This window comes from Heterocephalus glaber, unplaced genomic scaffold, assembly GCF_053883595.1.
Source record: "Heterocephalus glaber isolate CG9 unplaced genomic scaffold, H.glaber_assembly_v1.0 deba00000071, whole genome shotgun sequence".
Classification (NCBI taxonomy): domain Eukaryota; kingdom Metazoa; phylum Chordata; class Mammalia; order Rodentia; family Bathyergidae; genus Heterocephalus; species Heterocephalus glaber.
The window spans coordinates 4,333,501-4,355,834 of NW_028258137.1; the positions used below are offsets into that span (position 1 = coordinate 4,333,501).

The following is a 22,334-nucleotide window of genomic DNA, read 5'->3' on the forward strand; positions in this document are numbered from 1 at the left end:
ACCTAACACAGCACTTAGCTAAGACATGTCATCTATCCCATTTTAGTGTGTCTACAGTCAGTCGTGTGTCTTTCTGATGGCTGTCAGGGAAGCACTGCCCAAGTTCCCACATTAGCACACGTCCTCCTCAGTGGAACCTAAGATGCAGCATGCTTCACTCGCACTCTATCTGCTCCTATGCGGCCCATCTCCGCAACAAGAAGCAGTTTTACCTCAGGAGGCTTCAAATTAGCATTTCCGGGTCTCAAGACTACTTAAGGTAGAGCATGCCAGAAGTGGTCAGGAAGGGAAGTTGGGCTGGCTGTGAAGGGCTCTGAATGTCAGGCTAAGGCGCCAGCACCTCTGTCTTGGCCATGAGTGTATTGTTTTGCTTCTGTTTTTGTTTTTTTTTCACCAGAGAGTAGCAATAGGAAATATTTGCTCATTCATCAAAAGGAAGAGCCACTTGATAACTATGTTTCATTTGTTGAGTTTTATCTTTTTAAAATATAACAGAGCCAGGCATAATGTCATGGGCTAAATAAACAAATAAATAAATATGTAGCTCGGCATGAAGGCTCTGGGTTTGATGCCCAGTGCTGAAAAAAAAAAGTACAGTGTATATCATTCTTATATTAAACGGCAAAAAAGTGCGGTTTGATGAATTTTTTGACAGTGAACCCACACATGTCATAACCACAGGGATGGAGACACACAACAGTGGTCCAAAACCCTCCCTCAGATGCCTTCAATCTTAGCCCTTCCTAAGGTAATCACAGTTCTGATTTCCAGGAATTACCAGAAATTAATTCTGCCCATTGTCTCCTTCGCATCTGGCTTCTTTCATGCAATGTCATGCCTTAAGTTCAACCAGGTTCTGGAGTATAAGTTCTTTTGCCCTGACACATAGCATTCATCTGATGTATTTTTGTCTCTTGTTGGGCTTTTGCGTTGTTTCCAGTTTTGGCTGTTATTACAGTGTTCTTCTGAACATTCAGGTGTCTTTTAGTGAAAGACGTATACGGTTATTTTAGGTCTAGACCTTGAAGTAGAATTTCTAGGTCACTGAATGCTCAGCTTTGCAGTGTGAATTTGGCTGCCACACATCTGGACCTACGCTACTTGGATTGTTTCACTGAGTTTTCTTGGCGTGTGTGTGTGTGTGTGCGCACATATGTGTGTGAAATAGTATCTCTCTATAATCTCCTTATAGTTTTTACTTTGTACTTCATTGAGAATTAATGATGTTAAAAGCCTTTTTATAGGAGAAAGTAGTGGTGAAACTATTAGAGAAGAGGAATGGGGTCAGCAAGAGGGAGGAGGAAAGGGAAAGGGAGTAACAGCAGGTGAAAATAGTCCAAGTATGTCACATGTATATATAATATGTCAAAATATTCCCCTCTTCTGTATAACTAATATGCACTAATAAAATAAAAATAAAAGCTTTTTCATATTTTTGGTGGTCATTTAGATGTCCTACTTTGTACAAGACCTGTTTGAGCCTTTTCCTGTTTTTAATGGCTTATCTGCCATTCTGTTACTCTTTTGCAAGACTTATTAGTGTGTCCTGGATAAATACCCCATAAAAGACACATATATTACAAGTATTCTTCCCAATCTTCAACTTGCCTTTCATTTTCTCAATGGTGTTTTGGTAAGAACAGGTTTTTGCGTTCACTGAAGTCTAATTTATTCCTCTTCTCTTATATGCTTATAAGATATCAGCCTGTAATTTTTCTTTCTTTCAATGTTCATGTCAACTCTGTTGTGATAAAGGTTATGGTGGCCTTACCAAAAAGTGAATTGGAAAGAACGTTACTCTTTCTATTTTGTGTGAGATTGAAGTTTCTTCTTTAAAAGTTTTGTGGTTTTGGGCCAGGGTTTTAGCTCAGTGTTTCCGCTGCCTGCCTCGCAAGTGCAAGGTCCCAGTTTGATCCCTGGTACCAAAAAAAAAAAAAAAAGTTTTGTGGTTTCTTCTTTAAAAGTGTATCATGATGTCACCTGGCCTGGGGATGTTCTTAGGTGGCAGTGTTCTGATTTAGTAGATGTAGGACTATGCAAATTTTGTTTCTTCTTTTGTAGTTTTTAGTGGATTGAGGTTTTAAAAAAATAATTTTAGAAGATTCCTTGTGGATAGTTGGTACATTTACATAACATATCTTAATTTTTTATCACCCCCCTTCCCTCCTCCATGTCTTAGTCCCCTTCCCATTGAGAAAGACATAGCTCCCCATTCCCTATCCCTCTGTATCTGTAGCGATAGTTCTTTCCTTAAAGTCTGTTTAATAGCATAATCATACCAGCTAACTTCTGGTTAATATTTATGTAATATATTTCTTTACTTTTTGATCTGTCTGTACTTGACATTTAAGGTACAGCTATACTGAGCAATATATAGCTGTTGTTTTTAAATCTAGACTGACAAACTTTGCTTTAACTGGAGCAGGTATCCATTATATTCATGGGTTCTCATGTATTTCTCTTTACATCACCTTACCTGGGTAAATTAACTCATTGTAAATAGAACTTGTTTGTATATCCTAATGAGTGTGTCTTTAGATAACAAGGAGAGAGACTAAAGAAAAATTAGAATGCACACAATGTGAAAAAATGGAGAAAAGAAACTGAGTCTTTATGTCATCTACTAAGACTCTGAATTATGCTTTTGACACCTTTTTAGCTCCCATGCTAACTCACAGTCAAAGCTAGAAGTCTCTCCTTCTTGAAATTTTAACTATGAATGCAACATTAAGACAGATTCTACTACGGCTTATCCTCTCTTCTCTAAACAACACCCTTTTAGCTCCACGTCTTAGGCACTAAGAATCTCACACGCTTTCTCTTATTCAATCCTCATTTCATTCCTAGGAGTAAGTACTATATTTATTCCCCTGTCTCCAATAAAAACCTATGTAAAAAAATCAAATTAATTTGTTCCATGCCGGAAGATGAATGAATTCCAGAGTTGGGATTTAAACCTAGAAAATTTGACTCCAGTGACTGAATTATTAAATGCCTCCTTTTATTGCCTCTTCCACTATCTTTTTAAGTGAAAAGAATCACCAGGACATCTTTAGATTTTGGCCCAATCTATACAACCCATTTACTTCCCCCAATACTATTTCATACCATGCTTCTTTTATTAATCATTGCTGATGGTCTGTCTTTTCTATTTTCTTATTTAAGGCTTTATTTCTGAAAGTTCCATTTTTGCTTTTCTAAATGTTCTTAAACATTTTATGGGTCTTCATAGCATATTTTCTATAAAATATGGATTGTAGTTTTCAGCCATGGATGGTAGAATTCAAGGGAAGTTGGAAATATATGGCCCTGAATTGTTTATCTTACGTCTTATTTCTATAGGATGCTGTGCTTTTTCTTACCAAACAAATGTTGACTGTTTGGATTTATAACAATGCATTCAGAAACCTTGAAGTTTTATAAAAGAAAATAATATATCATTAGGCTCTCTGAGAGGATAACGAGGCATTTACTACTTCTTGCTCATTTGGTAAAGGTTTCTAGAAATAAACATTAACTTGTATGGACTTACCATATGGATCATTCATGAATAAACTGAGAATGCATGATATAGTTATCCACTTGAATTATTTCTCCATAAATTATTCATGCTTGTAATTTATCTAACCATTTTCTTTCCCTTACAATATCTGAATTATTTTCATTTCTATACTACAGGAGTGCGTTAGCACCAACAAAATTAACCCTCCTCCAAAAATAAATTTAAATGGTTGGCCAAAGAAGCCAGAGTCAAATAAATCAAGCAAACGTAGAAGTCCTAGAAAAAAGGGCTTTCTCATTCAGGGGAAACAATCACATGTTTGGTCTTAGTTTCCGCCAGGGACGTAAATACTCCATTTGTAATGGGACCCTAAATAAAATGACAAGTACTGCAAGTTACTATGAAGGCCACACCTGGGAGTGTGCAGAAAGAGGCTGGGATCTGGGTGTTCGGTTAATAAGCGCAGATTTGTCAAGAGGCTCCTCTCTAAGTAGAGACCTAGCATATTTACAAAGGATTCAGAACATCTTAAAGAGATGCTCATCAGATGACAGGCTATAGGGCTCAATCATTTGAATCATGTAACTTGTAAGACTCGAAGATATATCCTGTTTCTGTAACATTGTCACCACAACTAATAGTCAAATTTTCAAAAACAAAATAAAAAGAAAGAAATCTATAGCAATGGTTCACCTATTGGCATATAGCATGTGTTTGGCTAAAAATATACGTTATTAAATTGCAAGTCAAGAGTTGGTCATTCTGCTAATGTCACATTTCCTAGTCTGGTCCCCATTCTTGTAAGCCTCTTGCAGGTAATCTCCACCATCCCTGAGATAGACATGGGGATGGGTTCGTATCATTTTGAATAATGTGGAGGATAAGTGTCTTTGTTGGTGGGAGAAATCCCATGAGTGATTGGGATCTGTGAGAGGTGAAGGTGACAAAGCATTTGGGGTTCATTTCAATGTTGCTCAGGAGGCACGGGAAGCTTGATTGCCCATGAAACAATCCCAGATGTCTTTTGGGAAGTCAGTTGGGCAGTAATAGGCATGTGGCTTGGTTGCACGCAAACAGAGAAGACCAGCCTGAAGAGAGAGACTCTGTCATGCCTGGAGAGGAGGAAGTGATGCCTGAATCAGCTGTGACTGCTGTATGGATAGAGGGAGCACCACTGAGGCCTAGGGATGCAGCTCAGTCACAGAGCACCTGCCCAGCATGCACAAAGCCCTGGGTTCCATCCTCGGTATCACCACTATGCAGGAAAGGTAGAAAAATGAGACTGAGAAGAAGCTGAGCTGTGGGTCTGATCAGTGCTGCTCTGGGCGGCAAAGACAAAAGACCCCCAGCTTGCAGCACCTTTTATTCAGTACTCAGTACATCGGGAGAAACAGATGTAACAAGTGAAATGCAGAGTTCAGTGCCTCATATTCGGATAAGCAAGGTGTAACAAAAGACTGGGGGGCTGCGGAAATCCAAGAACAGTGAGGAACTAAGCAGATGAAGATTTGGTTCCTCCCTGGAGTCACCTGCAGGTGTGGTCTTGCCCTGGAGCATTGCAGCATCATGGGATCACTGAGGTCTCAGTTGTGACTCGAGGCCAAAATGGAGTTGTGTCTCGGAATGCCATAGCTGGGCTGTAGGGAAGAACTAGGCTAACCAAATGATTTTGCCCTAGAATTATGTAGCACTGCTCCCGACACACCATGTCAGGTGATACTGTTGAAGGAGGTAGAAAAGAGCAGAGGAAAATTAAGACAGAACATGGATGGGACCTGAAATGGCAGCTGAAATTGGAAGAGCTGAGGAGGTGACACATAAGGTACTGCCACATATATAAAAGGGGGAGGACAGAGATGGTGTCACGGGGGGGGGGTGGCATTTTAAAGAGCAAAACGGCCAAATGCTCTGGTGGGAATGTGAAATGGTTCCACTGCTATGGAAAATTAGTTTAGTGGCTTCTCCAAAAGTTAAACATAGAATCACCATATGACCCACCAATTCCACTCCTGGGTATAAGCCTTGAAGGAGCAAAAGTGAATACTCTAACAAAGACATGCACGCACATGCACACAGCAGAACTGCTCACAACAGACTAAATGTCGGTACAGCCCAAATGGTCATCAACAGACAGATGTGCCATCTGTACACATGGCATGATCTTACTCAGTGCCACAGAGGAAGGAGCTGGTCCCCGTTACAGAGTGAAAGAACCTGGAAACATTATGCCAAGTGGAAGAAGTCAGTCACAAAAGAGCATGAATTATATGAGTTAATGTATTCAAAACATACATAATCGGTGATTCCTAGAGACAAAATGTAGATTGATAGTTGCCAGACGCTTGAAGAAGGGAGAGGAAGGAGTAAATCCTTAATAGGTATCAGGATTCCTTTTGGGGTGATGAAAATATTTTGGAACTAGATGGAGGTGGTGGTTTTACAACATTGGGAATACATTCAGTGCCACTGAAATACTCATTTAAAATGGTCTACTTTGTGTTATGTGAATTCTACCTCAGTAAAATAAAAATTAAAGGTTAAAAATAAATTGACAAATACTTCAGAGAATTCAAGTAGGCATGTCACTAAGAAAAACTGTAAGGAAATCAGCTGTTTGGTTTCCATGCCTTTCAAAAGAGCAATTTTAGCACAATGTTGAGGCAGGAGCCCCACTCTGTAGAATTAAGGTGTGAGAGAGAGGTGAAGTGGTGTGGAGCGAAGGCTACTGTCTGGAAGACCTGCAAAGGGAAGAACAGAGAGATGAAGGTGATAGGGTGCTATGGGAACCAGCTTTATTTTGGGGAGATCTGAGCACGTTTGGAAGCAAAGCAGAGGGGAGGGAAAGCAAAGGGTTCAGAGGGGAGGGAACAATTGAAGACGTGCTTAGTGAAAAGCGAGGCAGGAAGGAGTGAGTTCCGGGGAACAAGGGAAGGGAAGGAAGGAAGAAGAGAAGGAAGAGCTGGTTGTCATCAGAGAGGGAAGGAAGGAATAGAGATGGACAGCGGTGGAAGAGAGGATGGAGAAAGCTCCGGATGGATGGCACGAGTTTTGCTCTGCGGAGAAAGACGAAAGGTCAGCTGCCAAACACTGCAGGCATGGGGCTAGGACTCACTGCTTAGGACAAATGGAAAAGTCTTAGGGTGCTGCTCAAGTTGATGAGCAATGAATGAAGGAGGAATAATTAGGGTAGCAAGAAGGGCAGGTACCTGTAGAGAGGGAGTTGGTGCAGTTCTGTAAGTATTAATTCTTTATCCCAATCTTTTGAATCTCCTTCATCCTGTTTACCAGGATCTCTGCCATGTATGGGCTTCATTTTACATCCGATCAGTATGGCCTTGTTAATATCTTAGAGTACTGGTTTCTTTTTCAGACTCAATTATATCACACAAGGGTCCCAGAGCCATGAAAGCTGTACGTGAACAAATCTTCACATCTTCATTGTCAATGGGAGGAAAGAGGCCAGTTTGCCCCGTGGGTTGGATGCAGAAACCATTCTCTAGGCTGATATAGATTACTTCATAAATTTTTTGGAGGCAGGCATTCAACTAGTCTGCGTCTACTCCACTGTGATAATAATATTCAACCCATATTTCTCTACTTTGACAAAAAGGATAAAATGTCACACTAATAGCTTTTTAAAAGAGTCTGAGAGCAAATCATGGCTCTAACATATTCTAGCTTTATGACCTTGGGCAGGTCACATATCTTCTGCATGCCTATTCCTCTGTGAAATAAAGATGAGGGTGCCTATTCTGTAGGGCTGCTGTGCAGATTAAATGACTTAATATGAGACCATAGATGGTCCCTGGCAGAGATGGAGCTAAATAAAGGTTGGTCATGATCCTTACTGTTAACATCAACTGCAGCATTTGTCAAGTTGTTAAATAAGTTATTTATTCAGTGCCAGATACCGAAAGCGCTAGATTTAATGAACAAGTCAGTCAAAGCAATAATTTTACTTGATCTAATAAAACAATACCAAAATTGTAACATTTGTGTAGAATGTAAGAAAATATCCAGAGAATTTTGTCTGCATTTCTTCTTCTCTGACTCAACTTCTGAGGCTTTTTACTTTCTTTCCCTTCTTCTTTAGAGAAAATACTCTCCAAAGCCCTCAGCAAAAGAGGAAATAACAAAAAACAGGCAGATGAGCCTGAAGGCCACACCCTTAAGGACTCTGCTTCACTCACAAGGGGCAAATTGAATAAGGAACTCAGAATGAAAAAGGAGCCACAGCTCAGTAATCTGCATTAACCAGGGTACATGAAAATGGACAATGCAGGAAAGAATATAATGCGTCTTGATTAGCTGTCTTACCTTTCACCGCAGAGGGTTAAATATACATGTATATGTGCAGAATGGATAAAAACACAGTATGCACAGGCAATGGCGTGAGCGTGATGGGCAGGAGTGGGCCTCAGAAAAAGCCTGGTTATAGTTACTCTATCATTCCCGGAGTCTCTTGGAGAACTACCATTGCTTATAGCTTCATATCTCCCAAAGAAAGAAGCTGTAAAAAGTTGCTGTCAACAGAACTCCAATTTACCTGACATGATGAAAGGTTTGGTTGATAATGCACCCTTTTTGTCAAGAAGGATCTTTTTGCAAAAGGATGGAAAGTTGGATTTCCGTAAATAGCCGGCAGTCAGGGAAACTGTGCAGCCAATGGAGAAAAGAAAAGCCCCGTCATGGGCCTCGGGTTTCATAGTCTCTGAGTGGTGAGGGGACAGCAGCAGGGAGTGGGCTCCAACCCACCCTTCTGCACTAGGAAAGACTGGAGGGCAATGGCCGGGCCGCAGGGTCTGAGCAGTCAGCTCGCCCCACGCAGGCTGCCCCCAGATCAAGGGGGGTACTTCCGAACCTCTGCTTGGAAAATGATCTCAAGGCTTCCAAGCCCTTTTGTCGATAAGCAGACTTGGAATATCTGTAGACACATCATGCTCTGGGGAACTCCTGATATTTAAGTTCCTTCTACCCTCCCACCTCTGCTAGACTGGGAATTGCCAAGAGATTTGTGTGTCTATAATTTCTCTCCTTATTTTTATATCTCTTGATGTGTAAAATTCTGAAAATGATTATGGAGTATCACTCAAAGTCACTTTTAAAGAATTTATCTTTCTTTGCATGACAGAAAAAAAGAGCAAGTATTCCAGCACTCTAGGAGGCTGAGGCAGGAAGATGGACAGGATTGAGGCAATCCTGTCCAACTTAGTGATTTAGCAAGACCCTGTTTCAAAATAAAAGTTAAAAAAGGGGTGGGGATGTAGCTCAGTGGGGACAAATTACTCACAACTTTACTTTTTTGAAATGACAGTGCATGGAGATACGTGATGTATATCACACTGTCATATATATATGGTGGGTAGGAGGAGATGGCAGGTTTAGGCCATGATGTTTCTCTTTGCTAACTTTTCTACAATTGCTCAGGCCTCTACCTTGAAAGTTTGGATGAAACCATGTAATTCAATTTCACCCTGTGCTGGGCTGAGGAGAGACGCACAGCCCCACCCTTTGCCTTTGCTGCTTAACCTTTGAATCCTGGGACTGAAGAAACCCATGGAGATGATCCCTGGGCTGTGTAAAGACTGCCCCTCCTCATCATAGCTTTCCCCCCAGAATCGAGGGCAACGCTCTGCACACCCAGGAGATACTCATGCATGTGACCCATGCTTTTCCATGAGTCTACTTCCAAGGGTTCCATCCATGAGGAAAGCTTTGTTAAAGTGTCAAGACAACACAGGGCTTGCCCATCTACCTAAAGTTTTCTCTGGAGTGTTGCTCACTTTTGTCTCATTTTTATTTCTAACCCCTCTGAAATTTCTCTCTGTCACTTTATCTCTAAGAAAAGCAGCCATGCTGACTGCAAAGCTTACAGTGACCAAGTATCTCCATGGGATTTGTTCTTGGAGTTCATACAGGAGGGGATCTAAAAAAAGATGTTATCGTTTCTATATCTGCATTTAGAATTCTCTAATATTTAATTTATGGTAATCATAAAAGACAGGAAGCTAGAGGCATATCACAGAGCCTAGAAAATGTGCATTGTATCACATCATTGCAGTCTGGGATGGGTGGCAAATGAGAATTAACCTCCAATGCCACCACCTTCCATTTCAGGGTGGATGCAGACCTGTGTGACTAAATATAGCACTGCACTGTGACCAGTTCCATGACCTAAGACCAGTATCCATGGGTCTCAGTTTCCTGATTATAAAACAAGAACAGCACCCTCTGCTGCCATGCATTTTTGGAGGGTTAAATCAGGCAGTGTATTTGAAAATAATATGAGAAATTATAAGTAAAAATATAAATGTAAGGCATTTTCATAGACTTGGGACCATGAAGAGGAATAAGAACCTTGACCCTGGAAAGATTTACACAAAGAAGCAGTTGAGGTTCTTTTCTCAAAAGTTCATTCAAAGGAATGATATTATAAAGTGTCATGACTACACAAGGCTTGTCTGCCTGCCTAAAATACCTTTAGGAGTTTTGTTCAACTCTGCATTCATTTTCATTCCTAACTGTTTTTCAATTTTCTTGTGTCCTTTCCTTGTTTTCCCTGGGTTATAGAAGAGCACTAGTGAAAGTGCAAATGTCAGTATTACTGAAACACAGGCAACTACTTGATTAGAAGGCTTGGCCCAACTGCCAGTTCTGCCAGTTGCTAAAGACACTGGGTAAATCACTTAATCTCACTGAACCTGGGATACTTTCCCATATGTAAAACAGGGACAAAACTGTCAGGCATGGAGTGGCCAGACGGATCAAAGAAATAGCTGTCTGTGTGAGTGCATCTAGGGCCATGACCCAGCATATGGTGGACACTTGTCAACAGTCTTTCCATCCTATTTCAAAACCTGTGCATGTTCCCATAGAGTCCTGGAGCACCTGTGACCAGGTAGGCATTTTCCACTGTGGTTGCCCCGTGTTTAAGAATTGCCTAGTCTAAATTGAGATGCAATGTAAGCATAAAACCCAAAGCAGATTTCAGAGACTTACTATGAAAAGAATATAAAAAATACATCCTTAATATTGTTCATGGTCATTACTTTTTTGAAATGACAATGCATTGAGATATGTGATATATATATATGTATACAGATATAATTAAATGAGATATATTCTTAAAATCGATTTCACCTCTTTCCTTTCAATGTGACTATATAAGAAAACTTAAAATGACAAATGAGGCACAGACTATATTTATTGAACTATGCTGCTGAGCAAAATGAAATTCAGAGTTTTCTCAAGGCAAAAAGAGGCCAATTTTGGTTATCTACACTTTCTATGAGATCAGTTATTTTTCCCCAAGCATTTCAATTAAAATTAATCTTCAGAATATAGTTTTTGTACTTTTTGATCTGAAAAGCAGTCTGTTATCTACTTAATGAATTGAAGGATGTCTTTTTATCTATATTTGAATAGTATCACTGAGCTAAGAGCCATAAACACAACAATTTAGGCATATGTCAAAATATAACAGCCTAATACCCTGTTTAAGCCCCAATTCTTGGATCTGTAGGATAATTTTCAAGCTATATATTTTTCCCAATTTGGGTGACAGTTAAATGGGTACTCATTTTCCTCAGTAGTACCTGGGGAGGCTTTTGCCATGGAGATTGGTAATTCACAGGTTTTTGAAGTTATCATACTTATTAAAGTGGGGCATATTAAGTTTCTATGTCTTTAACTCATCATTTCATTGTGGTCACAGTAAATGCACAGATTGGTCTTCCATGGGGATGTTTGTAAACATATGTCACCTATGAAGGATTGATGTTAACAGACCAGCTCTGCCGCCTCCACAGTGCTCCGAGTCAGTGTAGTAGGAATTTGAGACGAGCTCATTCGTTTTACTGTAGCTGGCTGCTCTCATTTTTAAAGCAGTCTCGATGCTTTAAAGAAACAAAGTCAAGTCACCTGTGTGCAGAGTGGCGGGAGTCTTGGTGGCTAGCTGATATAAAGGCCACAACAAAGAGAATGTAAACGATTGGCTCAGGGCTGAAAAGACGAAACTAGTTTGTCTCAATCAGTAATAAAATGTGCACAGATATTTTTGTGTAGTGTTTGAAGTAGCAAAGGAGAGGGAAACAAATGTATAGAAGTGACAATAACATACTGGTTAGGTCCACAAAGAATAATCAATGGATCAGTGGTTGAGAATTTCCTGTTAACCAGGCACTGTGGTCAGCATGGTGCTTGTGACACAGGATGTGACTCATTGTGGCATCCACAGGCAGCTTTAAGGAGTTAGATAACTTCAGTACCATGTGGCTGATAGATAGAAAATGTATGACTTGATGAAAATTTGGGGTGATTCTAGGTTACCCTTATAATATTGTCTGCAGCAATTTGCCTGAATACCTCACAATGTCCAGGTACAGTAAAGGGTTCCCCCAGTCTTTGCTTTGGGGACCCTACTCAGGAGTCTCTCAAGACACTTAATAAATGGAGCCCTAAGGTCCTGGGAAGTAGTGGATATAAACATTGTAATCCCCGGGGGCAAGTTACCTATTATTGTTATTGGCTTCTTGGCAGCTAAAGACATATTTTATATTTTAAAAATTAAAAACACAAACAAATGTTTCTCCCAATGAGTTCCTATCTTGGATTGCACCCTTTTTATTTAATTTTATCTTTTTTGGATTTATTTCCATCTTGACTCTTGAAACTGGATAAAGAGCCAAAATTATGTCTTTTAAATTACATATTTACAGTGATGAGGACATCCAGGATAAACAACCTTAAATTTAATCTTTTCAGTTTTTGCTGTAACTGTGTTTTATTTTTAAGGGTTTCTAAAAATGACAAAGGGGGGCAATATTATTATTACATTTTTCATTTAATCTGAGCAACTTGATTAAGAGTCCCATTTCCTTTTATTGGGTCCAGTTTTACCTTGTATTGACTTCCAGCAAAGAAATGTAAATTGTTCTTAATTAACTTTTAAATCCTGCCAAGTCCTTTGGCATTTAAGTGGACTCACAGAAGAATCCATCCCTGGGAGTTTAGTCAGTGCGCCCCACAAAGTTGGCTTACTGGCATGGGCTGCCCATGGTGTCAGGTCACTTAGTATCCTGAATCCCATCCAGCTTGTCCACATGAGAAAATTTGGTCTTTGGGGCCATGAGTGAAGGACCGGGTCATCTCAATTTGCTTTATTCTTTCACTGCACGTGTTTTATAGATCTGGCTTTGACAATCCAATCCTGAGAAATAATTGCCATGTCCATGGCACTTACACATGTTAGTCACTGTTCCAAGTGCTTTGCATGTTTTCACTCATTTAATGCCCACAACATCATAGGAGGTTGATACTATTAGGCACCCATTTACAGCTGAGGAAGCTGGGGCAGAGGGCAAGGGCACCACTGATACCTGTGCTAAGGTATCTGGCACTAGAGAGGCCTCTCAGTCTCCTGCACAAGGGCCAGGTCCCTGGGCCCAGGGCCTCGGCCTAGAGAAGGGTGAAAGCACTGAAGAACAGACAATTAAAGTTTAGTGCCAGGATGGGCCAGACCAAGTTCTAAGAAGAGCATGGAGGAAAAAGACCTCATAGGCCAGGTGGAGAGACAGAGATGTCTCTGAAGACAGGACTCTTGGCCAGTCCTGAAATGTCAAGAGAGTGAGGAGGTCTGCAGGTCCAGGGCCACAGTGGAGGGAGGGTCCAGGCAGAGCAGCAGCCTGTGTGAAGGGTGGGGAGGCCTGGCCCACCTGAGCAAGCACAAGTGTGTGATGCTGAGGAGCAGAGTCCAATGCAAGAAGTGGTGAGAGGAATCACACATCCCACTCAGCCATTTGTCCAAGGGGCATTTACTGAACCCTGACTGTGTCCAAGGCTCACGCTGAGGACAGAGACTTAAACATACAGAAGGAAGGAGGAGAGGGAGGAAGAAAAGGAGGGAGGAATGAAGTAGGTAAAACCTTTTTCACTTCCTGAGGTGGAAGTCCAAATAGCTTCCTACGAGCTCCCTGATGCTTCTTCCCAGCCTGACTTCATCAAGTTCCTCAACTGGAATCAGGACCCCTTGCTATTCCTTTTAGTTGTCATTGTCAGACTGTGGGCAACCATGGACTCTGTAGGGAGAAGGCACAATTCTGCCCAGGTTTGCTTTTGTGAACTAGGTACATCATCAGCTTCTGTGGACCAGAAAACCCTTTTGAAAATGGAAGGTTAACACTGCTGCCCTCAATAATAACTCAGATTCTGTCAAAAGACAAGGGTTAAACTGCACCTCAGTCTCTCAGATCTAAGTTGATCCTACATAGCCCAGGCAAGTACTAGATTCTGAGCAGCCCATTACAAATGCAGAAATAACTTGAAAGTCTTATAATTAAACCATTAGCAATTGCATTTCCTGTTTAGGCTATGGGCTTTCCAGGTGAAACAGGGTTTCGAGTAGCAGGTGCAAAGAGAAGGACATGCTTTCATTAAAGGACAGCTGAGCCTGCACTGTGATTGTACCAACCTGGAGAGCCTTTCTTTCAACACGTGGCAATGTGAGATGAGAAACTGTGGTCTGTCCTGTTCGGGTTATGCTAGGTTTCCCACCTCCTTGCCTGAGATGCCTTCTCTCTCCATTGTTTGACTTCATTTTCTCCTCCTGCCTCCATCCTCTGGCTTGTCTCACAACCTCAGCAAACATATTCAGTCCCAGTTCCTTATCCTTTCTCAGGAGGTTCCAAAATAACCCTATTGACACACCTGTTGCTTGATGTCCAATTCTGTGCCCAATGGACTGATGCTGTGGGGTAGACTCTATTCTCAGTTCCATTTCACAGGTGAGGATCAGGGTCCAGGGCTCTGAGTAACTTGTCCAAGGTCCCACAGTCAGTAAATGGTGGATCAGAAACATGAACCACTTCATGGTCAATACCAAAGCTCAACTCTTACTGGTAGTAGGTAGTTTTCCTCCAAATCTACACCCTAAGAGTAGCCCCACACTGGGCACCAACTCCTGGGTGTGTCTACCAAGATGCCCCCAGGAGGCTCCAGCTTAAGGCACTCAAGGCTAGTGACACTTCTTTCCCATCCACTCCTTTGCTGCCTGTTCCCATTCATCTCCATCCCCAGGATGGACAATTTAGAATTATCTAGATACTTCATCTTAGATATGTATTCCTTCAATTGATAGTTTGTATTTCTTGTTTTCCTTCATTGCCATGGTGTGGCTCTAACTTCGGATCTTATCTTCTGATCTGTGGGTAAAGACAACAGCCACCCAGGGCACAACCTCCTGAAAAGCAGAGCGTTAGGAAGGAGGATGGGTGTTTGGACAGCGAAGCCAAATTTCAATCCTATTTCTGTCAATTTTGATTAGGGGCTCCTGTGGCCAAGTCCTCTGTGTCTCAGCGCTCACAGAAGCAACCCCACAGGGAGGCTGTGAGGATTGGAAATAATTCACATTAAATATGCACACATGAGATGCACATACTTGAAAACATTCCATGAAATAGTTTCTCAAAAAATAGTAGTAGCCTTTATTTACTTATTTATTTCCAGTACCGGAGATCAAACTCAGGATCTTGTGCTTGCCAGAGAGGCACAGTGCCACTGAGCTAAATCCCTGGCCCTTGGTAGCCATTATTTTAACCATTAGCTCTCCTCTCTACTTCATCAAGATGCTGGAGGAATTTCCCATCAGACTGACTTCATCCTGCACTTTCCCCTGCTCAGAAGCCTACAGAAGTTCCCTGATGCCACCACATCAGTATAAATGCCCTGCTCCCACCTGGCCACCTGAATTGAGAATTCCCCTTGCAGCCTCCCCTGGCCCCCAGAATGGCCTCTGGGATATGGGGTTCTGGCTTATGTGGGAGTGTGGTGTGTGGGCAGCACTGAGTAGAGCCAGTCTCTAAACACTGCAGAGCTCCTGGCTGTGAGCAGAGATAAACTGCACCACACTGCAAACAGCATCACCAATCCCAGCGTCCCTGGCAGAAAGTGGAATTCAAGATGCAGAGAAGACTAGAGCAAAGTGGCAGCCAGGATTTATAGGGAATGATCTGTCCTGTCAGCTTCAGCTAGGGCGAGAGAGCGCAGGAAGGGTGCTGAACTGTTTCTGATAATCCGGCGCTGGGTGGAAGACCCTGCTTGCCGCTGTTGTCATTGGATTTGTGGGAGGTGGCCTCTGAATGCCTTTGCTCTGTCTCATGTGGTGAGGCCCTTGAGCATCCTGTGAAAGGAGGGGCTGGGGTCTGAGCTCTAGCTCTGCCACCCACCTGCTGTGTGACCAAGGCCAGGGGTGGCCTCCTGCCTCTCAGCTCCTCACCCATGAAACACAGATGACAATGGCGCTGAGGTGGTGGGGATGAAGAGTGACTGAAGCGGAGTGGGCTGAGCTCCTAGTAAGGGCTATGTAGGGCTATGTGGGAACCAGTGCCCATCTTCACTGTGGCCTCGGCTCAATGCTGCTCCTGTGGCCTGTACTGTTTCAGTGGATCCTCATGAGGACCCTAGGAGGTCTATTATAATCCCCCCTTTCTGGATGGCAAAGTCCAAACTAAACAGAAGCTGTTAGACACTGCCCTCCGGGGCAGCCCCCACTCCCCCAGGGAGGGTCCTTCAAGGCCCAGCGCAGCCCAATCCTAAGGGAAGGAAGAGGAAGAGGCAGCACCACAGAAGCCAGAGGCCTGTACTCAGGAGTCAGACTGCAGGGCTCATGACCTGCTTCTCATCATTGTGTGACCTAGGACAAGTCAGGCATCTCTTTGTACCTCAGTTTCCCCATCAGTGAAATGGTGACAGTAGCATGTGTGTCATGGTTTCTAGGAGATTACATGAGCCAGGGTTTGTGGTGCATGAGAGCGCCACATGAGCCCAAATTCCCTGACCTCTCCCTTGTCTAAGGGCACCACTCACTTTTGCCTCCCTGTCTGGTGCTTAGCCATGGACACACGCGTTCGTGGCCCTCCAAGCCAGGCACTGAACTGCCTCATGCACTCACTCCAGCTGCTGGCCTCCTTGGCCACACACAGAAGGGCCTCTGCACAATGCCAACTAAATATTGATGAAGGTCTGGGCTCCTTTCAGAAGGACTCTTCCTATCTATTTTGAGTTTTTTTTTACTGTTTTTTCTTCCCCCTTTTGGTGTTTTTTAAATTACATGCACATCTGGGTATCTTCACAAGGCCTGTTTGAAATTTCATAAAATCACTGAATGGGGAGACGAATGTCCCTCCTGTTCTGCTGGAGTCTGGCATACTGGGTGGCAGAGCATCCCTTATGAGCTCCATAGGAAGGAACATTTGTCCACAATGCACTCAGACAGCAGCAAGTGAGAAACAGCCAGGGCTCAGAGGAATGATGTCACTGGGAAGGACTTTGGAGGCCTCGAGAAACCAGCACAATGAAGCCCCTGGTCATGAGCCCCCCTCTCCGGGCCCTCAAGATGAAGTTTTCCTGAGAAGAGCCCAGAATCCCTCCTGCTTCCTTTCAAGTATACTACTGACATTGTCATTTTAACACATAAACATGAGCCTCCAATCATGAGGACTGTGTCCATCTAGAAACGCTCACTCACGTATGTAGCCCCTGGCTTGAATCTCCATACCATCACTTGTTGCTAAGAAGTACTTTTCACTGCACACCCTGGGAACTCAGTTGCTTTAGTTATTTGAACATTATTTACATCACAAGTCCTTGAGATGCTGTGAAAATGGTGGTGGTTAATGGGAGGAAACACTAGTGCTGTGGTGGTGGTGTGCATCCACGGTGCAGTGTATATTCACCAATATCCTACTGTCTTTGAAAACATCATCATGCAGTGGGTCCACGGGGTTGCAATCTAAGACTTGCAGATTCAGAGAGAGGAAGGGGAATTATGGAGTTTGTCCAGTCCGACAACGGCAAATAGATTCCATCCCAAGAAACACCATTAGGTGATCGATTGGCAGTATGTTCCAGAAGCACTGCACTGGGAAAGACACTCAGGTGAAGCCAGGCACAATTGGCCATATCTGCCATGAGCACGGTGACAGAGTGGGGTAGCCCATGGGCCACGTATGTGCCATCACAGCCTGTGTAAGCCCTCTGGTCTGAAGATAAAGAAGGTATACGGCTCTCAAAAGACCACAGAGGCAGCATCGATGGGGAGGCACTGCTGGTTTGCCAGATGTGCTCTCTCTGCTCCCCAGCTGTGTGCCATGCTCGCTCCACTGCGGAACCAAGTCACAGACAACGAAGAGTTATGGGGTGAGGGGTGGACGGCAGATGCAGAAAGGCAAAGAGAATTACAGGCCTTGAAACCTGAGGAAGGAGAGGGGAGTAGGTAGGACAAAAGGCTGGGGACATCATTCTGGCTGTGCTTTCATTCTTTTGCTGAAGTCTTGCTGGGTATATTTTCAAAACCTCCTTTAATCAAGAAGCCAGAATCTCTGAGCTCCTGGTAAAGGAGGAGTAAGTGAGTCAATTGTAGAACAAAATGTCTGAATGACATAATTGGGAAGCCTGAGTGGTACTTTATGGCACTCATAGAGAACATGCATATATATGCGTGGAAGTGGTGTCCAGCACCTTCTGCATCTAGAAAGGAATGGGCCTTACTCATGGTGAAGGAGCACCGCCATATGCAGTGGCTGCCTTGCTGTACAACTCCAGTGGACCTTGTGCTCTTGCCTGCCTGACACCCAATGCCTTCCTCTGGCCAAAGCCCCTTCATTTACTTTAAGTGATCATATTTCTTTCTTTCCCAGTCCATGAGTGTAGGTGGTGGGGCTGACACCATCCTGGCTTCAGGAAAGGATGTGGCATGCACATGTGGCCAGCCAGATCATCACAACCCAGTGGACACAGGGTTTAGTTTGGCAATGGGGATGTGAGCTAACAAAAGCCAATGATTCAATTTCATGTGTCAGTTGGCATCACCAGCAAGAGACTCTCAGGTGACTGTGACCTGGCAGAATGAGTGGAAATGGGGACACCTCCACTCTGGGAGGCATGGGCTGGTGGGGTGGGATTCTCTCCAAGTGGAGCCAACAGACAGAAAACAGAAGCACTGGACAGATGCCATTCGAAGCTGATGGCAACATCTGGGTACCAGCACACAGCCACACCTGAAGGCAGACTAGCCCTGAGAAGTATTAGTTACATGAACGAATAATTCCCACTCACTGTTTTTTCTTTTTAAGTTAGATTTCTGTCATTTGCAGCAACAACAATAACAAAAAGGATATTGGCCAACAACACAGGAAAAGCCCATTTTCCACAGAAGACAGACAGAATCTAATGTTTCTCTTGGACCCAACTTCTCCTGAGCAGCTGAGTTACCTGCAAGGAGCCCTGGATGTCCTTTCCCCCGACAATCACGAGCTCTGCCATGTCTTCTGCGTGGGGAGTCCGCGCGTGGACGAACAGAGTTTTGCCCACTGCAGTTATGTTTCTCAGGGAGACTAAGCCGCCGTCAGTGTTCACCTTGAAGTAAGGGTTTGAGACCTCATAGCGCAGTTTGTCATTTCCCTTACAGTCACTGAAGGTCACTGGGAAAAAGAAAACCAACAGGAAGAGCATGAATAGGTTAGACAACTTAGTCCTAGAGACATCTCTGCCCTGTTCAATGTGGGTCACCCTACACTCCCCACCCACCACTGCTCTTGTCCTGTAGCAAGCCACTGTACCCAAGTGACATTGATTGTGGCCACAGATGTCACTCCATCAAGACACATCCTGATCATCTCTCAGCTTCCAGGCAGGTGTGAAGCACTGTGGATGCCAAGATGAGCAGGACAGGTCCTGCCCTCAGGAGCAAATAGTCAGCTATGCACAGTGACATTCAGGGGAAGTGATGTAATTTTGGCATGCACGAGCTGCTGGGCAGAATCACTGAGTGCTCAGAAGCACTGAGGACAGCTTCACAGAAGTAATATTTCAGCTGGAATCTGGAGGTAGATAGGAGTCTAGAAGCCCTTAAGAGTGTGGAAGGCTTCTGAGTTAATCCAAAGGCACAGGGTTGAGGGTTTAAGTAACACAATGGATGAAGAGCAATAAGCAGGTGCATGTTGATCAGAGGAAACTGGAAATGGGGCAGGGATGTCGGGAAGTAGAATGGGCTGGAAATGAAGCTGGACCTATCTTTTAGTGACAGATTGGGAAAAGCTAGAAAATTAGGGTGCTTCTGAGGAGCCATGGACTATTTTCATGTGGACTGAGTCAGGATCAGGTGTGTTCTGGTTCTAGTGGAGAACAGTACCTCCCAAGGGTTGGGGTACTTGAGAATCTCATAGCAGCTTTTGAAAATCCAAAAGACCCAGTCCACACATTATAATCTAGTCAATCTGAGCCAAGAGTCTGGGGAAAGGAAAGAAAAAGAAAATCAATTAGTTTGGTGTGCACCAACAGTGCCTGGCCCAGATGGGGGCGCTGGTGGTAGTAAAGCGGGGAGTAGATAGATGGAAGCCAAGCTCCTAGAGCTGAATGGCATAGTTGTGCATAAGAAGGAACAGGAGAGTCAGGCCCCTGGATGAACCACATAGAGCACTGGGGTATTGTCACCAGCAGTGGGTGTGACAGCTGATCACATTCCCCTCTGTTCCTGGCACACAGTTCTATAATTACAGCTCTCACCACCATTGTCTGTGCATGGATTTGCCTGTCTACTTTCTGGTACAGACTTTGAGACCCTTATAGGAATTCACAGCACTGTTTTACTTGCTGAGTATCCTTCTCCATGGACGGCATGTCCCATGACCCCAGTTTCAGGAGTCCTGAAACCATGGATCGTACTGAATCCTATATACTAACGTTTAATGTATAAAGTATACACATATCCACACATACTACGATAAAGTTCAATTTATAAATTACACATATGTGCATACATAGTATGACAGAGTTTAATTTCTAAATTATACATATATGGATGCATAATATAAATCTTAATTTATGAACAATTATAACATAATAAAAGAGCAATTGGAATATACTGAAATAAGTTATTTGGATCTCTCTCTCTTTAATTCTCATTCTTGCTCTCTGGAATTTTCCATTTAATATATTCGGACTACAGGTAACTAAAACCAAAGAAAGAAAAATGGGATAAGGAGCAGGGGCACTAACGTACTTGCTTTCAGCTTTCTGCTCAACAGCTTGTTTAGTAAATCTTTACTTGAAGTGTACCATAGATACAGAAAAGTGCATGCATTAGAGAGACAACTCAATAAACACTCACAATGTGTGCAGACCTGTGTACAACCACCCATTCCGTGATACAAAATATTACCAGTCACCTCCCCTCCTGAGGAAAATCCCTCCCTCCTTTCCAGAGGCAGCAATACCTTGAGGTATAACTTCACAGATTAGTCTCACCCATACTAGCACTACATATAAATGGAACGATAGAGCCTACACTCTTTTGTGTTTGGCTTCTTTCAGTCAGCATTACATTCTGTGAGACTCACCCACACAGGCTGAAGTCAAGGTGGTGTATGGGAATCACTATGTAGTAATTGCTGATCACCATATGGTATGTGTGCCACTATATTTATCTGAATCGCTATATAGTGTTCCCCATGTGACTACTGTACTACCAGTGGGCACCTGGACCAATTCCAGTTTGAGCCTCTTGAACTACTGCTACTAGGAACTTTCTTCTAAATGCCTGTTGGAGACAACATCAACATAGATTGTGGTACATTGTGAAAGCATATACATGTCTTGATGAACTGAGGTGATCTTTCTGTTCTGGGAAATGATGCTTATGGTAACAATCTATATAAGGAGATTATAGTAAAGGCTGATGTGGATGGAACACTTTCCAATGCAAGGGTCAGTGTTCAGCATTTTACACTCAGTGTCTCCTTCAATCTTCACAATGGGACAATGAGACAGGAGAGAATGCTATTACAATCCCCTCCTTTTACGGTTTCCAAATAGGGTAACTGAGGCTTAGGGAAGGCAAAGCCAAGGCCCCTACACACATGATTTGTTAATGATAAGCCAGGTTTTGAATCCCGGTCTGTGTGTCTTTCACTGCAACATGGCCTCAGAAAAACAACCCCCAGGGAGCACATGCCTCCCAGAGCCCTGTCAGAACTGCACCTGAGTGCCCGGGACGGCCTGGCCAGCCCTGCTCCCTGGAGCATACTGAGTAGCACTGCCCACTGTCACTTTGAGTTAGGGCTCCACAGGCGTCTTTGCATAGACACACAGGGGGGCTCTTCACATCTGGAGTCCTGGCATTTGCTCACTTTCTCTGACCATCGTGGTCATCAAGATGAATTGTGCATGCCTGGTTTCAGCTTTTAGAAATGAACTGTGAAGACGTGGCTTTCATTATCAGCATCATCCACTGGAAGAAAATTACTCCAATGAAAAGCCAGCTGCGAACTTCTTGCTTTCTTTGCCAGCATGAGGGTCCTGGCCCCCACCTTAGACAGCATCAAAGCAGAAAGCGTCTGCTGAGGAGGGCTGGGGCAAGGAAAAGGCACAGGAAAGTTTGCGGGAGCTCTAATTTCAGAAAATTCCTAAACTCCCCTTTCTTTCCTTCCCTCCTTCATTCTCTCCTTTTCTCCTTCCTTCCTTCCTCCCTCCTTTCATTTTTCTTCCTTCCTTCCCTCCGTTCTTCTTTCCTTTCCTCCTTTTCTCCCTTCCCTCCTCCCCTTTCTTTCCTCTTTTCTTCTTTCCTTCCTTCCCTCCTCTCCTTTCTTCCTTTTTTCATGCCTTTCCTCCTTTCTCTCCTCTCTCTGCCTCCCTCCCTCCCTCTTACTCTTCCTTAAATCCTTAGTGAGAACCTACACCATGCTAGATGCTGAGACTATTATGTTGAACAGAGATGGACACAGTCCCTAGCTTAAACCCTAATGAGGAAAACAGACATTAATCCAATATTATTAGAAGT

At 43.3% G+C, this 22,334-nt stretch overlaps 1 protein-coding gene across 6 annotated transcripts in view; it reads right to left on the reverse strand.

The window, feature by feature from the left end:
- Cdh13 (cadherin 13) overlaps window positions 1-22,334 on the reverse strand; it is a 1,170,900-nt gene that overhangs the window by 658,253 nt on the left and 490,313 nt on the right. For all 6 annotated transcript variants that reach the window (XM_087208695.1, XM_087208541.1, XM_087208666.1 and 3 more), the window contains one exon: window positions 18,770-18,978. In XM_087208695.1, the coding sequence (XP_087064821.1) occupies window positions 18,770-18,820 (51 nt within the window). In that variant the 5' untranslated portion in view covers window positions 18,821-18,978. The remainder of the gene's footprint in view (window positions 1-18,769; window positions 18,979-22,334) is intronic.